The 21410-nt window shown below is 37.5% G+C and overlaps 1 protein-coding gene across 13 annotated transcripts in view; it reads left to right on the top strand.

Moving 5' to 3' along the window:
* LOC107718575 (nuclear factor 1 X-type-like) overlaps nt 1–21410 on the top strand; it is a 190749-nt gene that overhangs the window by 161153 nt on the left and 8186 nt on the right. For 4 of the 13 annotated variants that reach the window (XM_016525700.1, XM_016525701.1, XM_016525705.1 and 1 more), the window contains 8 exons: nt 1834–1908; nt 2599–2710; nt 3521–3556; nt 4787–4914; nt 7453–7527; nt 14059–14187; nt 17223–17401; nt 19901–20048. In XM_016525700.1, coding sequence (XP_016381186.1) covers nt 1834–1908; nt 2599–2710; nt 3521–3556; nt 4787–4914; nt 7453–7527; nt 14059–14187; nt 17223–17401; nt 19901–20048 — 882 coding nt within the window. The remainder of the gene's footprint in view (nt 1–1833; nt 1909–2598; nt 2711–3520; nt 3557–4786; nt 4915–7452; nt 7528–14058; nt 14188–17222; nt 17402–19900; nt 20049–21410) is intronic. The other 9 variants (XM_016525698.1, XM_016525709.1, XM_016525699.1 and 6 more) reach the window with 9 other exon arrangements.

Genomic DNA, 21410 nt, shown 5'->3' with positions numbered 1-21410 from the left:
TCCAACTCCTCCCACTTTACATATCCCTAAACCTACCCATCTCCACCCCCTGGATCCCATTTCCAGCCTAAACCTACCCATCTCCACCCCCTGGATCAAATTGTTCCAATTACTCTTATACATATTGTTGTTAAAAAAAGTAGTTATATATGTCCTGTTACGCATTTGTACTTACACAAACCATTCGTAGGGTTGTTACATGTGTGTAGTTACAGAAATATTACAGCTCTAGATACTATGAATGAATGAATGAATGATGCATTTATATAGCGCTTTTATTGTGAATTGTTGTACACCCAAAGTGCTTTTACAATCATGTGGTGGGGTCTCTCCTCAACCACCACCAGTGTGCAGCATCCACTTGGATGATGCGACGGCAGCGACAGGACAATGGGGCCAGTGCGCTCACCACACACCAGCTACAGGTGGAGAGGAGAGAGAGTCATAGAGCCAATCAAGCGGTTGGGGATTAACCACAGTGTGTACCAATGTGTACTTACACTGTGGTTACATACTACGTACACATCTAGTTACTATGTAAGTACACAGGTATTAGGGCCACTAAAGTGAACTTTTGGAACCCTCTTTTGGAACTTTCTGTTTTGGATATGTTCTTTATTGCCATTATGATTCCATGAAGAGCCTTTCCATTGCACAAAAGTGTTCCTGGAAAAAACTGGAGTTTTTATAGTGGAAAAAGGTTCTTTAGGTGATGTTCTTCACACTAAAAAAATGGTTCTTTTAAGAACTGTTCACTGAACTGTAGAACTAAAAATGGTTCTTCTGCACTGCAAAGTCATTATTCGTACTTTCTACAAGCTTCTTCTACAAGCTTCTTTCTTTGCTGAACCTTAAATTCTGCAAAAACTATTGAAGCACCCTTATTGTTTAAGAAGCAGTCCACTTAAATCCTCTAAACTCAATAGAATTGCATCTGAAGTTGTCATTAAAGGCCGCGAGCAAGTAAGCTCTGGTTAGCAGTGGTGGAAACGGCGTGATGAAATCCCAGCGCTACACAATCAACCCATCAGCCACCATTTTCCACTCCGCCTGCCAGTCAGCAGATGGATATGTGGGTGAGCAGCGCTCTCCTTGGACCTCCATATGCACAAATGCAGCCCGATTGACACCGTAAGCCATTTTATTTATGATAATAAGGTCACATGCACGCCCGACTCTCACACAAACACGGAGCGTGCGTGAAAGCGATTTCCATCGAAGTTTATTATAGTAAAGTGTTGCTAGGCTAGCTGTCACGGAGAATGGCGAAACGCTCGTAAATCACTCCGTGATTGGCTGATGGGAACCACATGGCTGCGGCGCTGGTGACACTGAGCTCATGCGCCGGCCTCGCTGCGGTTAACCAGCACACATACACACACACATGCTGACCTCAGCCAGCACTACACATGGGTGTGGAAGCATGGCTCATTCACCCTTTTTGCCCCCACACACAAAAGTACATATTGAAAGCCCATATGCACAGCGAAAGCAAATATGTTTGTATATTTGTATGCAGCGTCACACACACACTTAAGTATGACATAAAGCATTTTTAGTGTCCTCATTAAGTTTTAGCTGGGATTGGAGTGCTGGGTTGGAGTTAACCATAAGTATGGGGTAGCCTGTTATTCCTTCGAGACGGAGAACATATGCCAACCGATGACTGTAATTATATGCTCCCGGCCCTTTTATGACAATTGAGCCCAGTTTATTTTGTGTGTGCGTGTGTTTGACAGGTGCAGATGAGTAAATATGGGGATTTTTTTTTTCCAGTATAATTTGTCGGTGTAGTGTGTTTTCATTTCTGGCCTCTCTTTTTTTCCTCTCCAGGGCACTTGAGTTTCCAGGACTGCTTTGTGACGTCAGGTGTATGGAACGTGGCGGAGTTGGTCCGTGTGACACAGAGTAAGTCACATGAGCAGCATCTTTCTGATCAACAGCCGAAAAGATCAAACATTTTTTTGAACTAAAAAGGCTTTTATTATTATTATAAATCCTAAAAATTATAACGGTAATACAAATAAAAAGCCCAAAAAACCTAGAAATAAAACTATATATATATATATAAATATTGCTGAATTTTCAGCATCATTACTCCAGTCTTCAGTGTCACATGATCCTTCAGAAATCATTCTATAATATGCTGATTTGCTGCTCAAGAAACATTTCTGATTGTTATCAATGTTGATTGCTTCATATTGTTGTGGAAACCATTATACATTTTGTTTCAGGATTCTTTGATGAATAGAAAGTTAGAACAGCATTTATTTGAAATAAAAATCCTTTGTAACATTATAAATGTCTTTGCTGTCACTTTTGATCAATTCAATGCATCCTTGCTGAATAAAGGTATTACTACTTTATATATAAAACACACTTCTTTTCTTCCAAAAATAAAAAAATATATATATATTTTTTAAAGTAAGAGAATAATAATTAAAAAGACTTTTATGAACTTGTGTTATTGGAGAACCTTCAATGATTTCTATTATGCTTAAATCTGACATGAAGAAAAGTTGTATTATGTTGACATGAGAACAAAGATGGATGATGGGATTGATTAATCTGACTTCTCTCTGTCTGCATCTAATTCAGCACCAGTTGCCACAGCAACCGGACCCAACTTCTCTCTGGCCGACCTTGACAGTCCAGGATATTACAACATCAACCTGGGTCGCCGTTCCATTACGTCCACGCCATCGACCAGGTACACACACACACACAGCTCACTTTCCTTTCATTCTATGCCAGGATTTTTTTTTACATTTTTGATGCAAATGAAAGTGGGCTTTTTTCTAAAATATAAATATAAAATAATAAAATATTATTGACATATAATTCTGGTAAATTTCATGATTTCTTATCATTCTTTAGAAAGCAAAATGAAACAATAATAATGTCAAAATATGTACTACTTTTTTATTTTCTTTTATTTAATTTTATTTAATTTTATTTCACATTTTTTCACAATTTTTCTATGGACCCAATAGCAATCTTTTCCATCCCCAGATTGGTTGTTTCCTACAGTTCATTTTCAGGGGCATTTCTTTTTCTTTTCTTTTTTTTTTCATTTTATGAAAGATTTATCATTTTTTCCAAAACATTTAAATTGCACTGTCTTTTATGTAAAATGTATTTCAATTACTAAATAGAATGATATTAATAATAAAATGTATTTAATACATTTGCATATGCATAATTAGATTTTTCAATACTAATAAGCTCTTGCATGTCTTAAACAGCTTTACAAATCAATCTAGTCTCTAGTTTAGTAGTTTAATGCATGTTGGTAGCACTCACATGTTCTTGCCTTCCTCTTTGTCTGTATATATTTCTGTCTATCTTTTATCCTACCCTTTTGCTTTCCTCTTTGTATATATTTCTGTCTATCTTTTTCCTGCCCTTTTCTCTGCCTCTCACCTGTTTGATTGCTGTCCTTTTTGTCTCTTTACCTCTCTCCTCCTGTCCCTTCTCTCTCTCTCTCTCTCGCCTTGTCGTCATGTTTCTAACGCTGCAGGACTGAGATGGAGTTTTATGCCAGTCTCCCGCGGAGGTACTCCACACTTCCTGTAGTCTGATTCACTTCAAGCTCTGCTGTCTTACTCTGCTGTCTTTGCTCATCTAATGTCTCATTCTGCTAAGATAACATGTGCTCTTGAAACAATGATGATTTTGAGTTGACTGTTTTAAAGCAAATTTCTATTGTAATGCTTTATAAAGTAATAATTATTATATGTATTTAAAGGAATAATTTAGACAAAAATGAAAATTTGCTGAAAATGTACTCAGGCCATCCAAGATGTAGATGAGTTGGTTTATTGGAACAGATTTGGAGAACTTGAGCATTACATCACTTTGCTCACCAATGGATCCTCTGCAGTGAATGGGTGCCGTCAGAATGAGAGTCCAAACAGCTGATAAAAACATCACAATAATCCACACCACTCCAGTCCATCAGTTAACATCTTGTGAAGAGAAACGCTGCATGTTTGTAAGAAACAAATCCATCAAGACATTTTTAGCTTTAAACCATTGTTTCCTGGTAAAATACAAGTGCTCTATCCATAATATATTGCTTTCTCAAGGGAAAGAGTCGTATTGTCTGAATCAGAAGAGAGATATGCACAGATCAAGCACCGTTTACAAGCAAAAACAGTCCAAACCAGTTTTACACCAATATATCAGTGGATTTTGATGTGAGAGGACAACAGGAGATGGACTTTTTGACTGGAGGAAGTGTTATTATGGATTATGGACTGATATTTTGGTCAGAAGTGACTGATGGATTTGTTTCTTACAAACACGCAGCTTCTCACTTCACAAGATGTTAACTGATGGACTGGAGTCATGTGGATTACTTGTGGATAACTGTGATGTTTTTATCAGCTGTTTGGACTCTCATTCTGACGGCACCCATTCACTGCAGAGGATCCACTGGTGAGCAAGTGATGTAATGCTACATTTCTCCAAATCTGTTCTGATGAAAAAACAAACTCATCTACATCCTGGATGGCCTGAGGCTGAGAAAATATTCAGAAAATGTTTGGGTGAACTGTTCCTTTGAAACATTCCCATTTTGAGGTCAAGAAAATCAGTCAAGAAAAGTTCAAATCTTTAAATGCAAATTAAAAAATCTTTTAATATAACTAATATTTATGTAAATGATATTGCATCATTACTATTTGGGAATTTTCAGCTGTTTCTCAGTACACAACATGCAAACCTTCTAGCTGTCACATTAAGTAAAATCCCCCCTAACCTTCTCTCTTCTTTTCCCTTTCAGCTCCAACAAGCGTAAATCCATTGATGACAGTGAGATGGAGAGCCCGGTGGACGATGTCTTCTATTCGGGCCGTTCTCCTGCCCCGGGAGCGTCCCAGCCCAGCGGCTGGCCCAATGATGTTGATGCAGGTACAGCCGCTTTACCCAGCAGCCCTCTGGCTCTTCACACACTCTGCTTGACCTCCACTCATCTAGACCACTGCTGTTGAAAAAAATATTTGTTTATATTGTGCTGCACCAATCAAAATCTACATAGAGTAGTCAGAGTTAGCGCCATACTTGTGTTGACAAAGAGACTTTGAGGGATAGACGTTTAATGTTAAACATGCTGCATGATTGTCCCTCAAAGGCTTGTTTTTTGTTTTTGTCAAATGAAATATGTCGTCTGCTCTGACTAACCTCTGAACCTATAATCAGATCCAATTGGGACTCATGTTTGAGTCGTTTATGCACTGAATAAGTGGACACAAGGGCTGTGTGAAGGGCCAGACTTTTCCTTCATTTTATCCATCAACCCATTAATCTCTCTCTTTTGCTCCCTCTTTCTCTTTCTTCTCTTCTGTGCTTGCCCACCATCTTCTCAAACCTCAGTAGACTGCAAGAATAAATAAGACGGGGACAAACATTGAATAGTCTTGCGATTGGATAGCTAGAATCATGTGCATGTTAATTGATCTGTTAGTTGGGCTTGTTTGGGGCTCAGCTGACTAAAAATCTTAAAAGCACTTAAAATCACTCTTAATTCATGCGTGCATGTGATGATCTTCACAGAATTAGGGCTAAAGAACTATTTTATATGTAATGTTTTATAGTTTATACTGAAATGTTATTTATAAAAGGCCGTAAGCACTAAAGAATACAAGTTTGATTAGGCATTTCCTTCATTTCTTGTGTAGATTGTACTGATATTTATGGCTATTGAAGAGTTTATCAACTCAAAACAGAGATGAAAGAGAAGAAAATTTAATTCTTTGTAAAATTTCGACACATTTTGTCAGATTTAGTTTTTTTTTTATTGCATTTTACCATATAAACTAGACCGTTTTACCATATCAACATACTTTTTGAGTAGTTCTACCTTAAATCATCTCCTTTCCTCTTTATAGTGCTGCTTTTTAATAATCAATACCTTTATTTGTATTATTCTGTACTGATTTCTTTTGTTGTTGTTTTTTTTTTCCTTGTTTTGACTGTCCATAAGAAAAATTTACTATGGTAACCATATTGTCTGCCAAAATATCATGGGATTGGACTTAATTCAATTGATGCAAGAAGCTTTTTTGATGACAGTGATGGAAAATCCAAATTTACCTCATGACTGTAGTGGGTTTTTTTGTGTGTGTGGAAACTATGGTTACTATGGTATCTTTTTTTTTTTTGTAAGTGTGAAAAGGCAGCTTTATTGTTTTGTTGCATGGGCAGAATGTGGTGATGAAATTCATTGAGCAGTGCTGCTGTCACATGTAACTGTATCCTCACACCAGACACTTAAATGCACCATTCCCTCAATAAATCAAAAGCAGCAAATAGTTTAACATTTTCCTGTGCTCACACCACAAAATCAAAACTCTGACGCATTAGATTTGATACCCAAAATGCATTGGCTGCACCCCATTTTGCATACTTGTTGTGGACAAAATTATCGGAGAAATCTTCACAAATGCATACTTATCTTTTACAAATGCATACTTCATAAATTCACTTGATATATACCATCTAGTATGCAAATTGAAATTCGCTTTTAGAGTGCATACTATTTAAAATTAATAGTATGTAAATTGTCACACTCCTTTTTAGCCTGCATACTACTTAATATAAATAGTATGCATATTGACACTCCTTTTTAGCTTGCATACTACTTAATATAGATAGTATGCGTATTGACACTCATTTTTAGCTTGCATATTAGTTAATATGGATGGTATACAAATTGTGACGCTTGTTAGCTTGCATACTGCTTAGTATGGATAGTGTGTGAATTGTGACACTCATTATCTTGCATACTACTTAATACGAATGTAAATTGACAAATTTGTTTAGCTTACATGCTACTTAGTATGCAAATTGACACTCATTTTGTCTTGCATACTACTTAGTATGGGTAGTATGTGAATTGACAATAATTTTCACTTGTATACTACTTAGTATGCAGATTGACACCAATTTTTAGCTTGCACACTAAGTATGCATAGTATGTGAATTTTAACACTTGTTTTTCGCTTGCATAGTACTTAGTATGGATAGTATTGAATTGACACTCATTTTTCACTTACATACTACTTAATATGGATGGTATGCCAGTTGTGACACACTCATTTTTTTATTGCATAGTACTTAGTATGGATAGTATGTGAATTGTGACGCAGCCTATGCTCATTTGATATTCTGCCCCAGCCCTCATAGTTTAGCTGCTGATTGGATGGTTTGTGGGATGTGTGTGTCATTCACCTCTACTGTTTTGGTGCACTTAGTATGGGTTGATTCTGGGAGATAGTGAGCAATACTGTATTTGACCTCATTCATATGATGTTTTCTTAAGTGTAAATAGTGATTATGTATTGATAATGATTTAACAATCATCCCAAATTTCCCCATCTCTCCAATTTACCTCAATCTCTCCCCCTCTTTTGTCATTGTTAATTCTTTTCCCCTGTTTGGGTTTTTCAGTGCAACACCATTTGGCCAGTATGCAGGAGAGGAAGATAAAACACGAAACCGATGGCGTGCAGTTTCCTTACCATGGTTAGACCACATTACCCTCATATTATAATGCACACAAGTGTATTGAAATGTGTCTCTTATCTCTGTCTCTCTGCTGCATCACACATCTCAGCTCTTCTCTCTGATTTGCTGTTTTTTCCGGTGCTCGGAGGTGGCGGGTGTTTTGAGGCCTGTGAATGTGCTTTCATTTTGTTTTGTGTGTCAGAAGTCTCTCCGTACATCCATTGTTTGTGTTAGATTCTGATATAGGATCCCTGTGGACCGAAGCAGAAGTCCAAATCCTGATTTCCACAGCATTCCCAAAACATAAACACTTACAGACATGGCTATTGTGTTGCGTACAGCAGCGGGCCTTTCCATATATTTACTCAGTGTTTTTGTTGGTTTCTTCTTCATGCAGGATTTATTGTAATTAGTGTGTGCATAAAGGGCTTTACATGCTATAAGCAATATCTCAGCTGTTTATTTAGCACGCCTGAGAGATTTCAAACCAGTATATGCTGCAACGTCTGAAATAAACTCAATGCAAGGATGCAAATGCAAACACAAGCTCAATTTCACGCCTCATTGTGTTCCACAAATTGTTAGAACGCAATTCATAGCATGACACCGCAGATACATCTCTTACAGTCAGTTTTCTTTTTTAGCTCAGCTATTGTCAGGCCAGCGCAACGGTTTAAGAGAAGCAAGCAAGTTAGTTTAACTGTTGACATGATCTTTTTTTTTTAAATTTACTTTCCTAATAGACTTTCCTAGTCTTTTTGTACAAAATTTGTCAGTGCACAGTATTCCTAAGAAATAAAGGAGTAATAAAATGAAGTATTATGTATATATATTTTAATATAATATGGACTGTATATTTTGTATGCATTAATTTTATAATATTATTTAAACATTATTTTATTATTACTATATATTATTACTATTACTTACTATTAATATCTTGTTATATATTACTTATAATTATTATACATTATAAACATACATTATTTATATATTATTACATTATTTTATAAAAATATTTATATTTATAATATATTATGTAATATAACAATATAATTAAGCATATATATATATTCTGTAATATAATATATTTAGAATATACATATTACATAAAATATATAATATAAATATATTATATTAATGTAATGTATGCATTTATTATTTATTATATTTATGCATTTATTATTTGTTGTTGTTGTTGTTAGTAGTATAAAATATGTATATTTAATTTATTTTTTATTATATTCTACAATATATTCTATATTATTATTATTAGTATAATTGTCATATTATATTACTATCATATATTTATTGTATATTTTATATACATTAATTTTATATTTTAAAATGATCATTATATGATATTTATATTTTATGCATTTATTATTATTATTATTATTATTATTATTATTATTGTCATGCAGAGACAAGACAATGTTTCACTATCCAATTATTTACCACTGGTAAATGAATAAAGACCTGCTTACGTTTTGTTATCTCGCTGCATATCCTCTTTCGCTCTGAAATCCATCAGACCGGGCGTTTCACATTGACTTTAATGGCACAGACATTTGAAGGTAACTCAAACTCACCCCCTCGAGTACGCAAAAATAGATTATGCAGGAATAGCGACAGTAATGTAAGCATGCATGCTGTGTGTGTACAACGACAACTTGTGTACTTGCATAGGGTACGTTTCAGGCCCGAGGGGTCACCTACATCTAATCACATTCACTGCCGCCCACGTCATGATCAACACACAGTCGCACAGTTCTTAATCTAGGGAAACATGGGTAAATCCCACCAAAAAAACGCCAGCATGCTCAGGTGCTCCTGATGTCATGGGAATACACAACAAACACACACACATATTTACACCCACCCCACCCCTGAACATTTGAAACACACACACACAGTCTGTGGAGCACCAGAGCTCTGCTCCAGATGGCTCCTCCATGTGTCGACAGCATTGGGAGCTACTGGGTTACAGAAGACATCTGTTACGCCGATGAAGGCGGTGGTGGCGCTCCGAGCGCGTGTGTGAGTGTGAACCGCGCTACGCTCCAAAGGTGATTCACTACCTGAATGAGGCTCTGACAACGCTGCAAGGTGACGGTGTCATTTATCATTAAATCTGGTGTCGCCCGGCGTATACCAGCAGACTGTGAACCCACTCACCTTTCATTCATACGCCCCGATCGCTTTCTCTCGCCCTGGGCCGACACAAATATCATCCCCTCCTATCTTTCATTCTCCTGCACTCTCTTTCACCTTGTTAGACTGTGGCGCTTTGTCTGTAAACATCTGTTTGTGACAGTTTTGTTGACGTTGAGAGGGTCAGACAGTGAACGGGGTTCCCACAGGCATGGAAAACCATGAAAAATGACTGAAATTAATAAAAAAATTGATTGATTAAAGTAATGAAAGTTTCCATTGTAATTATAACTTGTTTAAAAACTATATATATATATATATATATATATAGGCAAGCAGTTAGTCTTTTTGAGTGCAAAATGACTGAAATTATAATTTTTAAAAAAAGATTGATTAAAGTAATGAAATTTTCCATTTAATTATAACATAATTGGCAAGGAATTGGACTTTTTGAATGTAAAAAGACTGTGAAATTATTTTGGGAAAATTGATTGACCACAGCAGTCATAGAAATGTGTATTTTTGAATATATCTTTTTTTTTTAAATGCTCGAAAATATTTCATTGGCAAGTAATTTATTTTTTAGAGTAAAATTAATGAAAAGTATTTTTTAACAGTCAGTCAACTGAAAAGGCTTTAACTTATTTATTAGTCTTTTTTTAGTGTAAAATGAATGTAAAAATATTTTCAAAAATCAATCACCTGAAAAAAGCCATGATTTTCGTAGTGAATATACAATGATTAAATGCGTATTAAAATCAGTTTAATTGGCATCAATCAAGTGAAAAAGTTCACAAGGAGAAAGGCTTGGGAACTCGAGTGTATTATTACTGTAATTTCATGGCAGAAGTGATTTGTACTTGGATTTGTGGCTTTCTGTGTGTCTTGTAGAGGTGGGACTTTCTGATGGTTGGACAGTGAATGTGTGTCTGTTCAAGAGAGTGTGTGTAGTGTGAGGAGGTGTTATATACTGTATGGTGTTTTTTTGACAGGTCAAGGTTTGTTTGGCGGCCAGCTTGTTAGCGTGGCGAGACTGGAAGGTCACAGGAGCGTTTGATTGGCTGCCAGTCTGCCTGAGCTTCAGGACACAGAGAAATAACACATAACCCATGATTTTACCACACACACACACACACACAGGCTAATGTGCATGCAAAGTCATGGAAACTGTCAGCTGCAACTCCGAAGGTGTGTGTTTGGTGGTGATTTTCAGCACTTTGCAGAGATGCATATGTTTTGATGTAGCCACAACCTCACTTATCTTATAATATTAAGAATATTATTAATAATAGTAATACACATTTTTTTGTGTGTGTATATATATATATATATATAACATACATAAATTATTATATTAAAATTTATATTAAAACGTTTAGCCCTTTTTGTTTGTTACTGTACACATTTAAATTTTGTCGTCTTTACAAGAAACCACTTGAACCGTTTGTTTAACTCTCCCACAATAACTCTACATAGATACCATAGTAATGATTTATCTTGCGGTTTGTTTATTTAAAACAAAACTAATGCTCAGTGTCCTTGTGTCAATATCAACTTTGTTGGATTGCACAACACTATTTTTTTCAGTAGACAGTGTTGCTTTTAAATTTGCCAATCTTTGCTTTTTAAAATGCACTACGAAAGAAACACCACAAAATGTTTTTTTTATCCATTTATCTATAATTTGCAATTCATTTGTCAAAAAAATTCTCTCTCTCTCTCTCTCTCTCTCTCTCTCTATATATATATATATATTAACTGTTTCAGGGAGGCAGATATTTGTTCAAACGTGACATTAGCATAATTAGCAGATTTGTGGCTTCCTCACACAATGCTCTTTAACATCTTAAATTGGGTTTTTAAATCACCACTTAGGATAATTGTTTCCCCCAAAACCAGCCACAGGATTTGATGGTAAACCCCTTTTCCCTTCATTCCCGAGTCCTGACATGTTTGGCCGTGTTTCTGGGTCACTGGGTGAGCCCGGCGTATATTCAGCCCTCGTCTTTATGCCAAACTCAGGACAGCTGAAGCTAGCAGCCCTGCGGCCTCAGTTTGACATTTATAGGATCAGGACGACACATTAATGCGGCGTTATATATGAGAAGACCTTTCATTTCTCTCATCATTCTCACATCACGCTTCCCGCCTGTCCTCCTGTTTTTGGCGTGAGCGTTCGGACCTGCCACTGGAACAGAAGCGCTTGTGTTTGACTTTTTCCCTCAGCGCTGAAAAGTCAAGTGAAAGCCTCTGATTTGGTTTCCCAGGTGAAGTTTAAGAGTGTCTGTGTATGTCAGAGTCTGTACACAGCTAGCATTTACGTTTATTTACTCATTTGCATTTGGTTTGTGAAGACGTGTCGTCCTGTTTGTTTGGCATTACTAATGCGGTTTCTTGGGTATATTGAAATTCTGGAGTCAATCTGAACACACATTCACATAAAATAGACAAGCTATTAAACTAAATATGTTTACTCTGTGATGTTCGGTTTTAGCAGACTTTATTTAGTTTGTTTTGCATTACGACGCTCTCAAGTGTTTGTATAGTACGTTTTTTTATTGTTTGCTTATTAGCATGTGATCTGTAAACTGCTTAACTTTGCTGACCAGTAGAAACTTGAGGTGTAGTGCCGATCAACCCATCGTTTCAAACTAATGTAAGCAAAATCATCTGGAAATGATGGGGTTTTTGCTTTGTTTTATATGGCTGAACGTGTTTCTTACTGTTGTGTAAATTGCAAATTGTGATCTTTTTTTTTTTTTGCACCTCTTAACTAATGGCAAAACTATTTTGTTGTGGATTTAAAGAGGTTTGATCTTTTTTTTTTTAAATACTTTTGCACTTTTTTTTTTAAGAAGTAGTGGAGGACCAGTAGGGTTTTTAATAGCCGATGTTCATATCTAGTGAACAGGGTGGCAGATGAATGAAATAATACTGGTATTTGTATATGAAATGATAGTTTTTTTGTTAAATTAAGTGGGATATACACAAAATGTTAACATCATTAACATTATAAAACATTGTATACAGTATTTAGAGGAAAACAAGGGAAGTGAGCACTAAAATAAGACATTAGTCAATTAATACATAAAGCACTTAATGTATACTATCGTTCAAAGGTTTGGAATCAGTAAGATTTTTTATTTTTTTGAAAGAAATTTATACTTTAAATTAGCACCAATGCATTAAATTACTCAAAAGTGACAGGAAAGACATTTATAATGTAAATATATATATATATATATTATATATATATCTCAAATAAATGATGTTCTTTTAAACTTTCTATTTTCTTTCCACAAAAATATGAAGCAGCACATCTGTTTTTAACATTGATAATAATCAGAAATGTTTATCTAGCAGCAAATCGGCGTGTTAGAACAATTTCTAAAGTGTAATGTAATACTGGAATAATGATGCTGAAAATTCAGCTTTCCATCACAGGATTAAATTGCATTTGAATATATATTTTAATAGAAAAGTTATTTTTAAATTTCACAATATTACTGTTTTTACAGTACTGACCCCAAACTTTTGAACTGTAGTGTATGCATTGATATATCACTAGTTGTTCTTTTTTTTTATATATATATCCTAGAAAATTGACAACGTCACTGTAACAACTGTGAGAAATAGTGGCAAATGCTGTTTGTGATGCAAGTGACTTTCATGCTTTGACACTGTACTCTTTCCTTTGAGATTTGGTGTTTTGAAAGAGACAGACAGACAGACTGACAGACATGAGTTACTATGGGATCTGCTGTCGTGGCATCTATTTTCCCACTTACAGCTGCATAGAGGCCCTTCCCGGCCCTGTCCCGACCCCTGTCCCACTCTTTCCTGCACTCCACTGCTTCAAAGCAAAGCTCGCACCCTGGACCCGTCGGCGCTGCAAAAACACAGTCCTTAAGCAGTGTTTCACCTTGTTTTCCAGTATAATTATATTAACATCCTTAAAACAAGATGCATTTACTTGAATCAAAATAAGAAAAATCTTATTTACATTTAGTGAAGTTTATGCTTAATATATATTTTTGACAGTGGGGTAAGAAAAATGCATTTATTTTCTTTTTTATTTAAGTTTATTTTTCTACCTCATTGGCAAATACTTATTGTTAAATGTGTTTTTACTGGAAAATAAGGAAAAATTACTGATTAATAATTTTTTTTGCACTGTGACTGGCTTCTCTATATTTCACAGGAAACAAAAAAGCCCTAACATTACCTGTAGATTAAAAGATAATTTTTTTTGTATTATTATCAGCAAATTTGTAGAATTTTAGAAGCTGAGATGGATAAGATCTTTTTTTTTTAGATGAAGCTCAAGAAGCAAAAACCCTGTTTGATTAAATCCACATCTCTGTTCTGCCATTTTGTTGATCCCATTTTTACCAGGACTCTCGTCGCCTGGTTCTCTTAAGAAGTCGGGGAAATTCGATTTCAGCGCTCTGTCCGGCCATACGAGGTCTGCACGCATGCCGTTCACCCATCACCCGCTGCCCATGCTGGCAGGTGTAAGACCAGGTGAGAGCTCAGAGCCCCCCCACCCCACCTCCCACATCCTTCCCCTTCCTGTTCTGCTCCCTCACACCCCCTGGTGGGTTCGGATGTGGTGACGTTCGGGGAGAGGCAAGGTCGTGTTTACGCCACGGTCGGGTCGGGTGAAGGCATTCGCCATTCGACCCCCCCCACCCCTCACCCTCTTTCTCCTCTGTACTGAGGCTGATTTGTCTTTTTTGTCTGTCTGTCTGTCAATGTGATTGGTTGGTGATTGGTCTCTCCATTTCCGAATTTCATTCTCCCCCCTCTAGAGGCGTCGTTTCACTGCCTAGATGCACCTGAGCTTGTAAGATGTTATTTTAAATGCTATACAGCAATGATCAAAGCACATATCCACTCTCCTTTAATGCAAGACTCACAGAATTGGAAAACTGCATTTTCAAAGATGTTCTGAAGTATTTTATCATCTATTATTGATTAAACAAGATGAAAGAGAAGGAAAAATTGTAAATGTGCTGAAATTAGACACCGCAACAAAATCTTGTCATCAAATCAGTGGCTCTTGTAGAAGTTTTTTTGTAGTAGGTTTTGTAGATGAATACACACTAATTTACCCATTATTCATTATTTCTTGTCAGACACCCTGTTTGATTAAATCCACATCTCTGTTCTGCCATTTTGTTGATCCCATTTTTACCAGGACTCTCGTCGCCTGGTTCTCTTAAGAAGTCGGGGAAATTCGATTTCAGCGCTCTGTCCGGCCATACGAGGTCTGCACGCATGCCGTTCAGCCATCACCCGCTGCCCATGCTGGCAGGTGTAAGACCAGGTGAGAGTTCAGAGCCCCCCCACCCCACCTCCCACATCCTTGCCCTTCCTGTCCTGCTCCCTCACGCCCCCTGGTGGGGTCGGATGTGGTGACGTTCGGGGAGAGGCGAGGTCGTGTTTACACCACAGTTGGGTCGGGTGAAGGCTTTCGCCATTTGTCCCCCACCCCCCCACCCTCTTTCTCCTCTGTACCGAGGCTGATTTGTCTTTTTTGTCTGTCTGTCTGTCAATGTGATTGGTTGGTGATTGGTCTCTCCATTTCCGAATTTCATTCTCCCCCCTCTAGAGGCGTCGTTTCACTGCCTAGATGCACCTGAGCTTGTAAGATGTTATTTTAAATGCTATACAGCAATGATCAAAGCACATATCCACTCTCCTTTAATGCAAGACTCACAGAATTGGAAAACTGCATTTTCAAAGATGTTCTGAAGTATTTTATCATCTATTATTGATTAAACAAGATGAAAGAGAAGGAAAAATTGTAAATGTGCTGAAATTAGACACCGCAACAAAATCTTGTCATCAAATCAGTGGCTCTTGTAGAAGTTTTTTTGTAGTAGGTTTTGTAGATGAATACACACTAATTTACCCATTATTCATTATTTCTTGTCAGACAGATAGATAGATAGACAGACAGACAGACAGACAGATAGATAGATAGATAGATAGATAGATAGATAGAGGCAGAGATAGATAGATAGATAGATAGATATGTAGATGGATAGACGGACAGATAGACAGACAGACAGACAGACAGATAGATAGATAGATAGATAGAGGCATAGATAGATAGATAGATAGGTTTGTGGCTTGGCTGTTTTTTTGCGTAGCGTCATACGTTCAGATGAATTGCTGGTGATGTTATGCGATGCACTCTAGTTGTGTGGGCATGTGTTGTTGTGTGTAGCGTGGTTGTGTTTAGAGCTGTTGTTGTGGAGTCACTCCTGGTGGGAGCGGGTCTTTGGTGGCAGTAGTTTGCAGTGCCATTTGCCTCCTCCTTGAAGCCTTGGCTCCATCCCATTCCCTAATGGGATTAAAGGGTGGATGATGAAAGCGCGAAAGAAACGGTGGAAGAGGAGGGAATAGCAGTCTGCGTGGCAAAGAGGGTGAAAAGCAGTGCTTTGGCTGGGAGCGCAGCGCCCGCGTCTGGGTTACAGGGAGGCTCTGGAAGTTGGCAGACTGTCCCGGGCAGCTGGGGGCCCTGCTTGGCTGGAAGAGACAAGACCCCTCACCCCTCCACTCGCTGGTCGGGAGATGAGCGTAATGTTATTCTTCATGCAAATGAGAGCACGTCATGACTTATCAAGAACTACTGCAGTTTGTTCACGTTAGAGTTGTGCTGATACAAATCTTTAGATAATGTTTTATTTGTTTATTTGTGTTTTCATACCATTTCCTACAGTTCAATTAACGTCTAAGCTGTCGTCTAAGATGTAAAATCTGTAACCGATGTTCAAGTTGAAGCAATCTCTTGCTCGTTTATGGTCAATACCTAGTTGGCATAGTCGTCCATATTAAGAGTTTTGGGGCTCTCTTGGAATTTTGTATTAAAAATTGTTACATCACCCATGATGAAATGGCAATTAAGAGGCTTTTTGACTTGTAGAGCATGTTTGTGTCTGTCTGCATAATTTTGAGTTTATGAGAAATTAAAAGAGTGAGAATGAAAGAGAACACCGAAAGAGATAAATATATAATATTTATTTTAAATGTTGTACATAAATCTATATTTTATGCATTTATGAATTTATATATTTTATATATAAATTAATATATTATTATTTTATTATGAATATTCTTTTTGTAATACTTTGTGAACTGATGAACACATTTACTCACATTTATTGCACATTTATTGTTTTTATATTAAGCTAACAATAATTACTTCATAGTAAAAGCTTAACCCAAATCCTAACCACTAAAAGAAAACTTTAAGCATTTTTGGATTTCAGTATATTTATGAATAATTTTTATCTATGAAGATGTCCTGTAGGATCTGTCAAGGGAAGTTTCGTCAGGTTTAGCTCTGTTCTGGGAACAGCTTTGTCCCTAATTTTTGTAAACAGACACACACACACACAGTTTTCCTGAATTGATTTCCATCACTTCCATCTCATGTCATTTATTGTATCCTTGTGTGTCAGTCTCGCTCATTACTGATATACTACTAGCACTTATACTGGCACAGTATGTATCACTGACCTCTCTCTCTGTGTGTGTGTGTCTGTCAGCAGGAAGTCCCCGTGCCTCAGCTTCCTCCCTGCACTTCCCCTCATCCTCCATCATACAGCAGTCCAGCCCATACTTCACCCATCCCACCATCCGATACCACCACCACCCGGGACAGGACCCGCTCAAGGAGTTTGTGCAGTTCGTGTGCGCCGACGGATCGGGACAAGCTAGTGGTCAGGTAAGAGGAAGTGACCTCATACGGGAAGTGATGATCGGACACTTTGGGGTCAGTTAATTGCTTCTGTACATGTAATTTGCTTTGCTGTACATATTGCAAAAAATGTTTGATGTTTTATCAAGATGTTCTCTGGCTGGTTTATAGTGAATACTGGGAATGGCATCCTTTGCAACAGAGAAAACTGCATGGAAAACTGTATCCCACAATGCAATGTTCATCCTTTAGGAAGCTTTACACTAGTATTCCATTTAGAATGTAGCCATTGTCACATTCTACTGTATAAACATTTATCGTTGCTTACTGCATACTGTTTCACATTCTATTTGTTAAATGGTTGGAAAATACAGAGTATATACTGTACAGTATGCCATTGTAACATAGCCATTGTTTTAAGAAAATAAATTATGAAAATTTAATTTTATCCATCCTTTAAAACCAAATGTTGATGAAACAAAACTTAGATGTCATATTTAGCAAACACATTTGCCCCAGTCAACCAAAAACTCGTGCCTCAAGTATGAAATTAATTTATATTTTATGTATTTTTTCTCTGTAAAACTAATATTATCAAGCATTTGAAGAAACTTAAACTTGAGCTTAACATTGTGAAGACAACTGTTGCATTTAACAAAGCTAAGATTGAAGTTTTGCTGTTAGCGAGCATCCAAAAACATGTTAAAGGGGTCACGAACTGGCTTTTTATTATTATTTTATACTGTTGTCTGAGGTCCGCTTATGGCGTTCGCGTGGTTTTTACATTCAAAAACATCAAAATCAGTAAGTAATAGGCTATTTTCTACCCTGGTTTTGAGGCCAGCTCAGGAAACGCTGGGTTTTTATAGGCGTGCCGCGTTGAAGTCTTGGAAGTAAACGCCCACTGCTATGATTGGATAACAGTTTTGCATGGTAAACTAATTTTCTGTGTGTCTGTTTGACAAGCTACGTCCTTCGTAGTCAGAGCCTTCTGTGACTTTGGTTAGACATGCACGTACACATAATCAGGACATATCGAGCGATCTCAAACAAAGCAATAGTGACACATATTTTACTCACATAAGTGTGCTGCGCCATTCCTGTCGGATCCAATATAGACGCACAGCATTGCTTTTTAATCTCAGTCTCTCTGCAAATCCACCGTCGACCTGTGTCTTGTTTACAAAGGAATCCGTGGTGAAATAAAGCGAACAAACCCTCAATGTTTTACTCACGTGAGCTGAAACTTCCACAACCGGGCATCTTTTTGCTCGATCCGGTTAAGTGGCACTTATGTTATTTCCCTACTATGTCATGCGTGAATCAGTGGGCGGGGCTACAGAATTAGGCATTGATATTCTTCTGTGGAGGCGGTGCTAAACCTATCTTATTACGTCATACATAGGCACATTCCAGGATCTGGCGTTCGCTGGGCCTGGTGTCAATAAAAGCTTTTATTTCAGTAACAAGGACGTTTTCAGTTCTGAAACTTACAGGATATTCTTTTAATACGATGACCTCTTATATATCAAAACCTCAAGTAAAAATTGATTTCTCAATTCATGACCTCTTTAAATAATGTTTTCTTTTAGGGCTTGGGTTACTCTGTGGTCATTCTAATTAACTTTATATAAATCATATATATATGTAAGTGAGGTTATGTCATATTTAACATAAATTTCATAACATTTAATTCACATTTATTTTATCTATAATTACTACATACCTTAACCCAAATCCTAACCACTGGGGGGAAAAAATCAGCATTTTTGGATTTTAAAATTGGATTATTTCATAAAATTATTATTTTTTGTTCGATGGGAAACTAACATTATCAACTGTTTTATTTCTGTTAGTACTTCTTTAAACATGAAACAAGCTCCTTGTGTGATAACTTGATTACAGTAACCTCAAACTGTGTTTTCCAATGCAAACAAATGTGTGTGTTCCTTGTCTTTGAGGCCGACTGATCGGTCACTGTTATGTATCTTGTGCTTGTCTAGACGATCTTGAGTTAATCTCTCCTTCTCTGTCCACTTCCACGATAAAACCCATCTGCGCAACAGCTGACGACCTCTCTGCGTTTCAGTGTAGTGCGCATCCCCTCCTCAGTTCTGCTTGTGCCATTTTTCAGCCTCGTGAACGTGGCTTGGTTTTTTGTGCCCTGGTTTTGATTTGATATCATTCCATGGACCAAAACTCACCTCACCATTCATGCGTCCATTTCTTCTTCTTCTTCTTCTTCACCTTCTGCCTAAAGTCCTTCATTTTGTTTTTTCCTGCTCCTCCACTGCTCCTGTCTGTGCCTGTGGTGAAGTCAACACACAAAGATGCACAAACAAACACCCCTTCATAAACAAAAGCAAACAGACATTCACCATCCTTTTGGTTGTTTCCCTCTCAACACTCTCCACTACCAGCCACCCCCATTCCTTTTTTTTTTTTCGGAGCAAGCCTGCGTTGTTTTTTTCATTTGTGGGGTGTCGGGCGTGTCCGTACTCCTCACCCTGTTTGTGTCATCTGCAGCCGAACGGGAGCGGCCAGAGCAAAATGCCGGGCTCCTTCTTGCTGCCTCCACCCCCCCCTGTGGCGCGTCCAGTGCCCCTCTCAATGCCAGACTCTAAACCCAGCAGCACGCCCCCTGACGGCGGACTCACCTCACCCACATCTCCTTGTAAGTGACCCGACCCCCCCATTCCACCAAACCCCACAAAGATCCCCAGTCGTCTAGCCACAGCTGAACCACTTTTTGACATTTAGTTTGTGTTCCTTAAGTTAACATGAAATGCCCGTTATTCATAATCATCATGGTAGTGCTAACTGGTGGGTCAGAACTAGTCCTTACTACTTTTATTTTTTCAGTTTGAATGAAACCAATGCAACATTTTTGCGGGTCTTTTTTATACATCCTGATTTTTTTTATACATCCTGAAGTTTAACAGCCATCAAAATGTCACTAAATTGCAGAGCTCATAATGAGACATGGTGATGGGAGAAAAAATGAGGTAGGAGGAAAAATTGTTTTTCAATACTTGTGCGTTCTTGCTAAACTTTTTCGTTCTACTGGGAAACTTCGCAATTGCTCACAAATCTTTTTCGTTCCCCAAAGAAAGTTTGCATTCACTTGGAAAACTTTTGCTCTCTCTCACAAAACTTTTCGTTCCGCTGAGAATCTTCATTTGCAAGACTTTTATGATGGGAATAATATGAGGGGAGAGGAAAAACTATATTTCAATGCTTCTGTGAGCAAATACAACATTTCTGGGGGGAATGCAACACTTTTATGAGAGAACGCAAACGTTTTGCGAGTGAACGCAAAATTTCTTGGGGGGGGGGAATGCAATAGAGAATGCAAAAGTATTACTAGCGAACAGATTTTCTTGGGGGAATGTAATATTTTTGTGAGCGAATGCAAAAATTTCCTGGGGAACGCAACATTTTTGCAAGAAAATGCAAAATTTCTCCGGGGAGCACAATACCTTTGCAAGGGAATGCAAGTTTCGCAAGCAAACTCAAAATTTTGCAAGCTAACTTAATTTTTTTTGGGGGGGGAAAGCAATACTTTTGCAAGAGAACGCAAGTTTCGCAAGCGAACTCAAAATTTCTCGGTGCAGCGCAATACTTTTGCGAAAGAATGCGTTTTGTGAGCAAATGCTAAATTTCTAGGGAGAACACAAAAGTTTTGCAAGCGAATGCAAAATGTCTTGGGGGAATGCAGAGAATATATTTGCAAGTGAACGCAAAGTTTCTCAAAAAACACAATACCTTTGCAAGAGAACGCAAAGGTTTTGCAAACGCAAAATTATTTTTTCCTCCCATCTCATATTTTTCCATGACCAAGTCCTTTTGGGGGCTCTGTGTTGAAGGGTGCAAATTTAGGGCAGTTAAAGTGGACTCCAAAGTACCTTTTTAAATGCATTTTAGTTCAAACAGTTTTCGAAATGCAGCTATTATTGTACAATTCGCTGTTGCGGCAGTTCTGGCGCTAAAATCAAAACAAGACGGAAGAGTCTGTATCTAGCAAACTGAAAAGACC

Source organism: Sinocyclocheilus rhinocerous, unplaced genomic scaffold, assembly GCF_001515625.1.
Source record: "Sinocyclocheilus rhinocerous isolate Xijiao unplaced genomic scaffold, SAMN03320098_v1.1 scaffold182, whole genome shotgun sequence".
Lineage (NCBI taxonomy): Eukaryota > Metazoa > Chordata > Actinopteri > Cypriniformes > Cyprinidae > Sinocyclocheilus > Sinocyclocheilus rhinocerous.
This window is presented reverse-complemented; position numbering and strand designations above follow the sequence as displayed.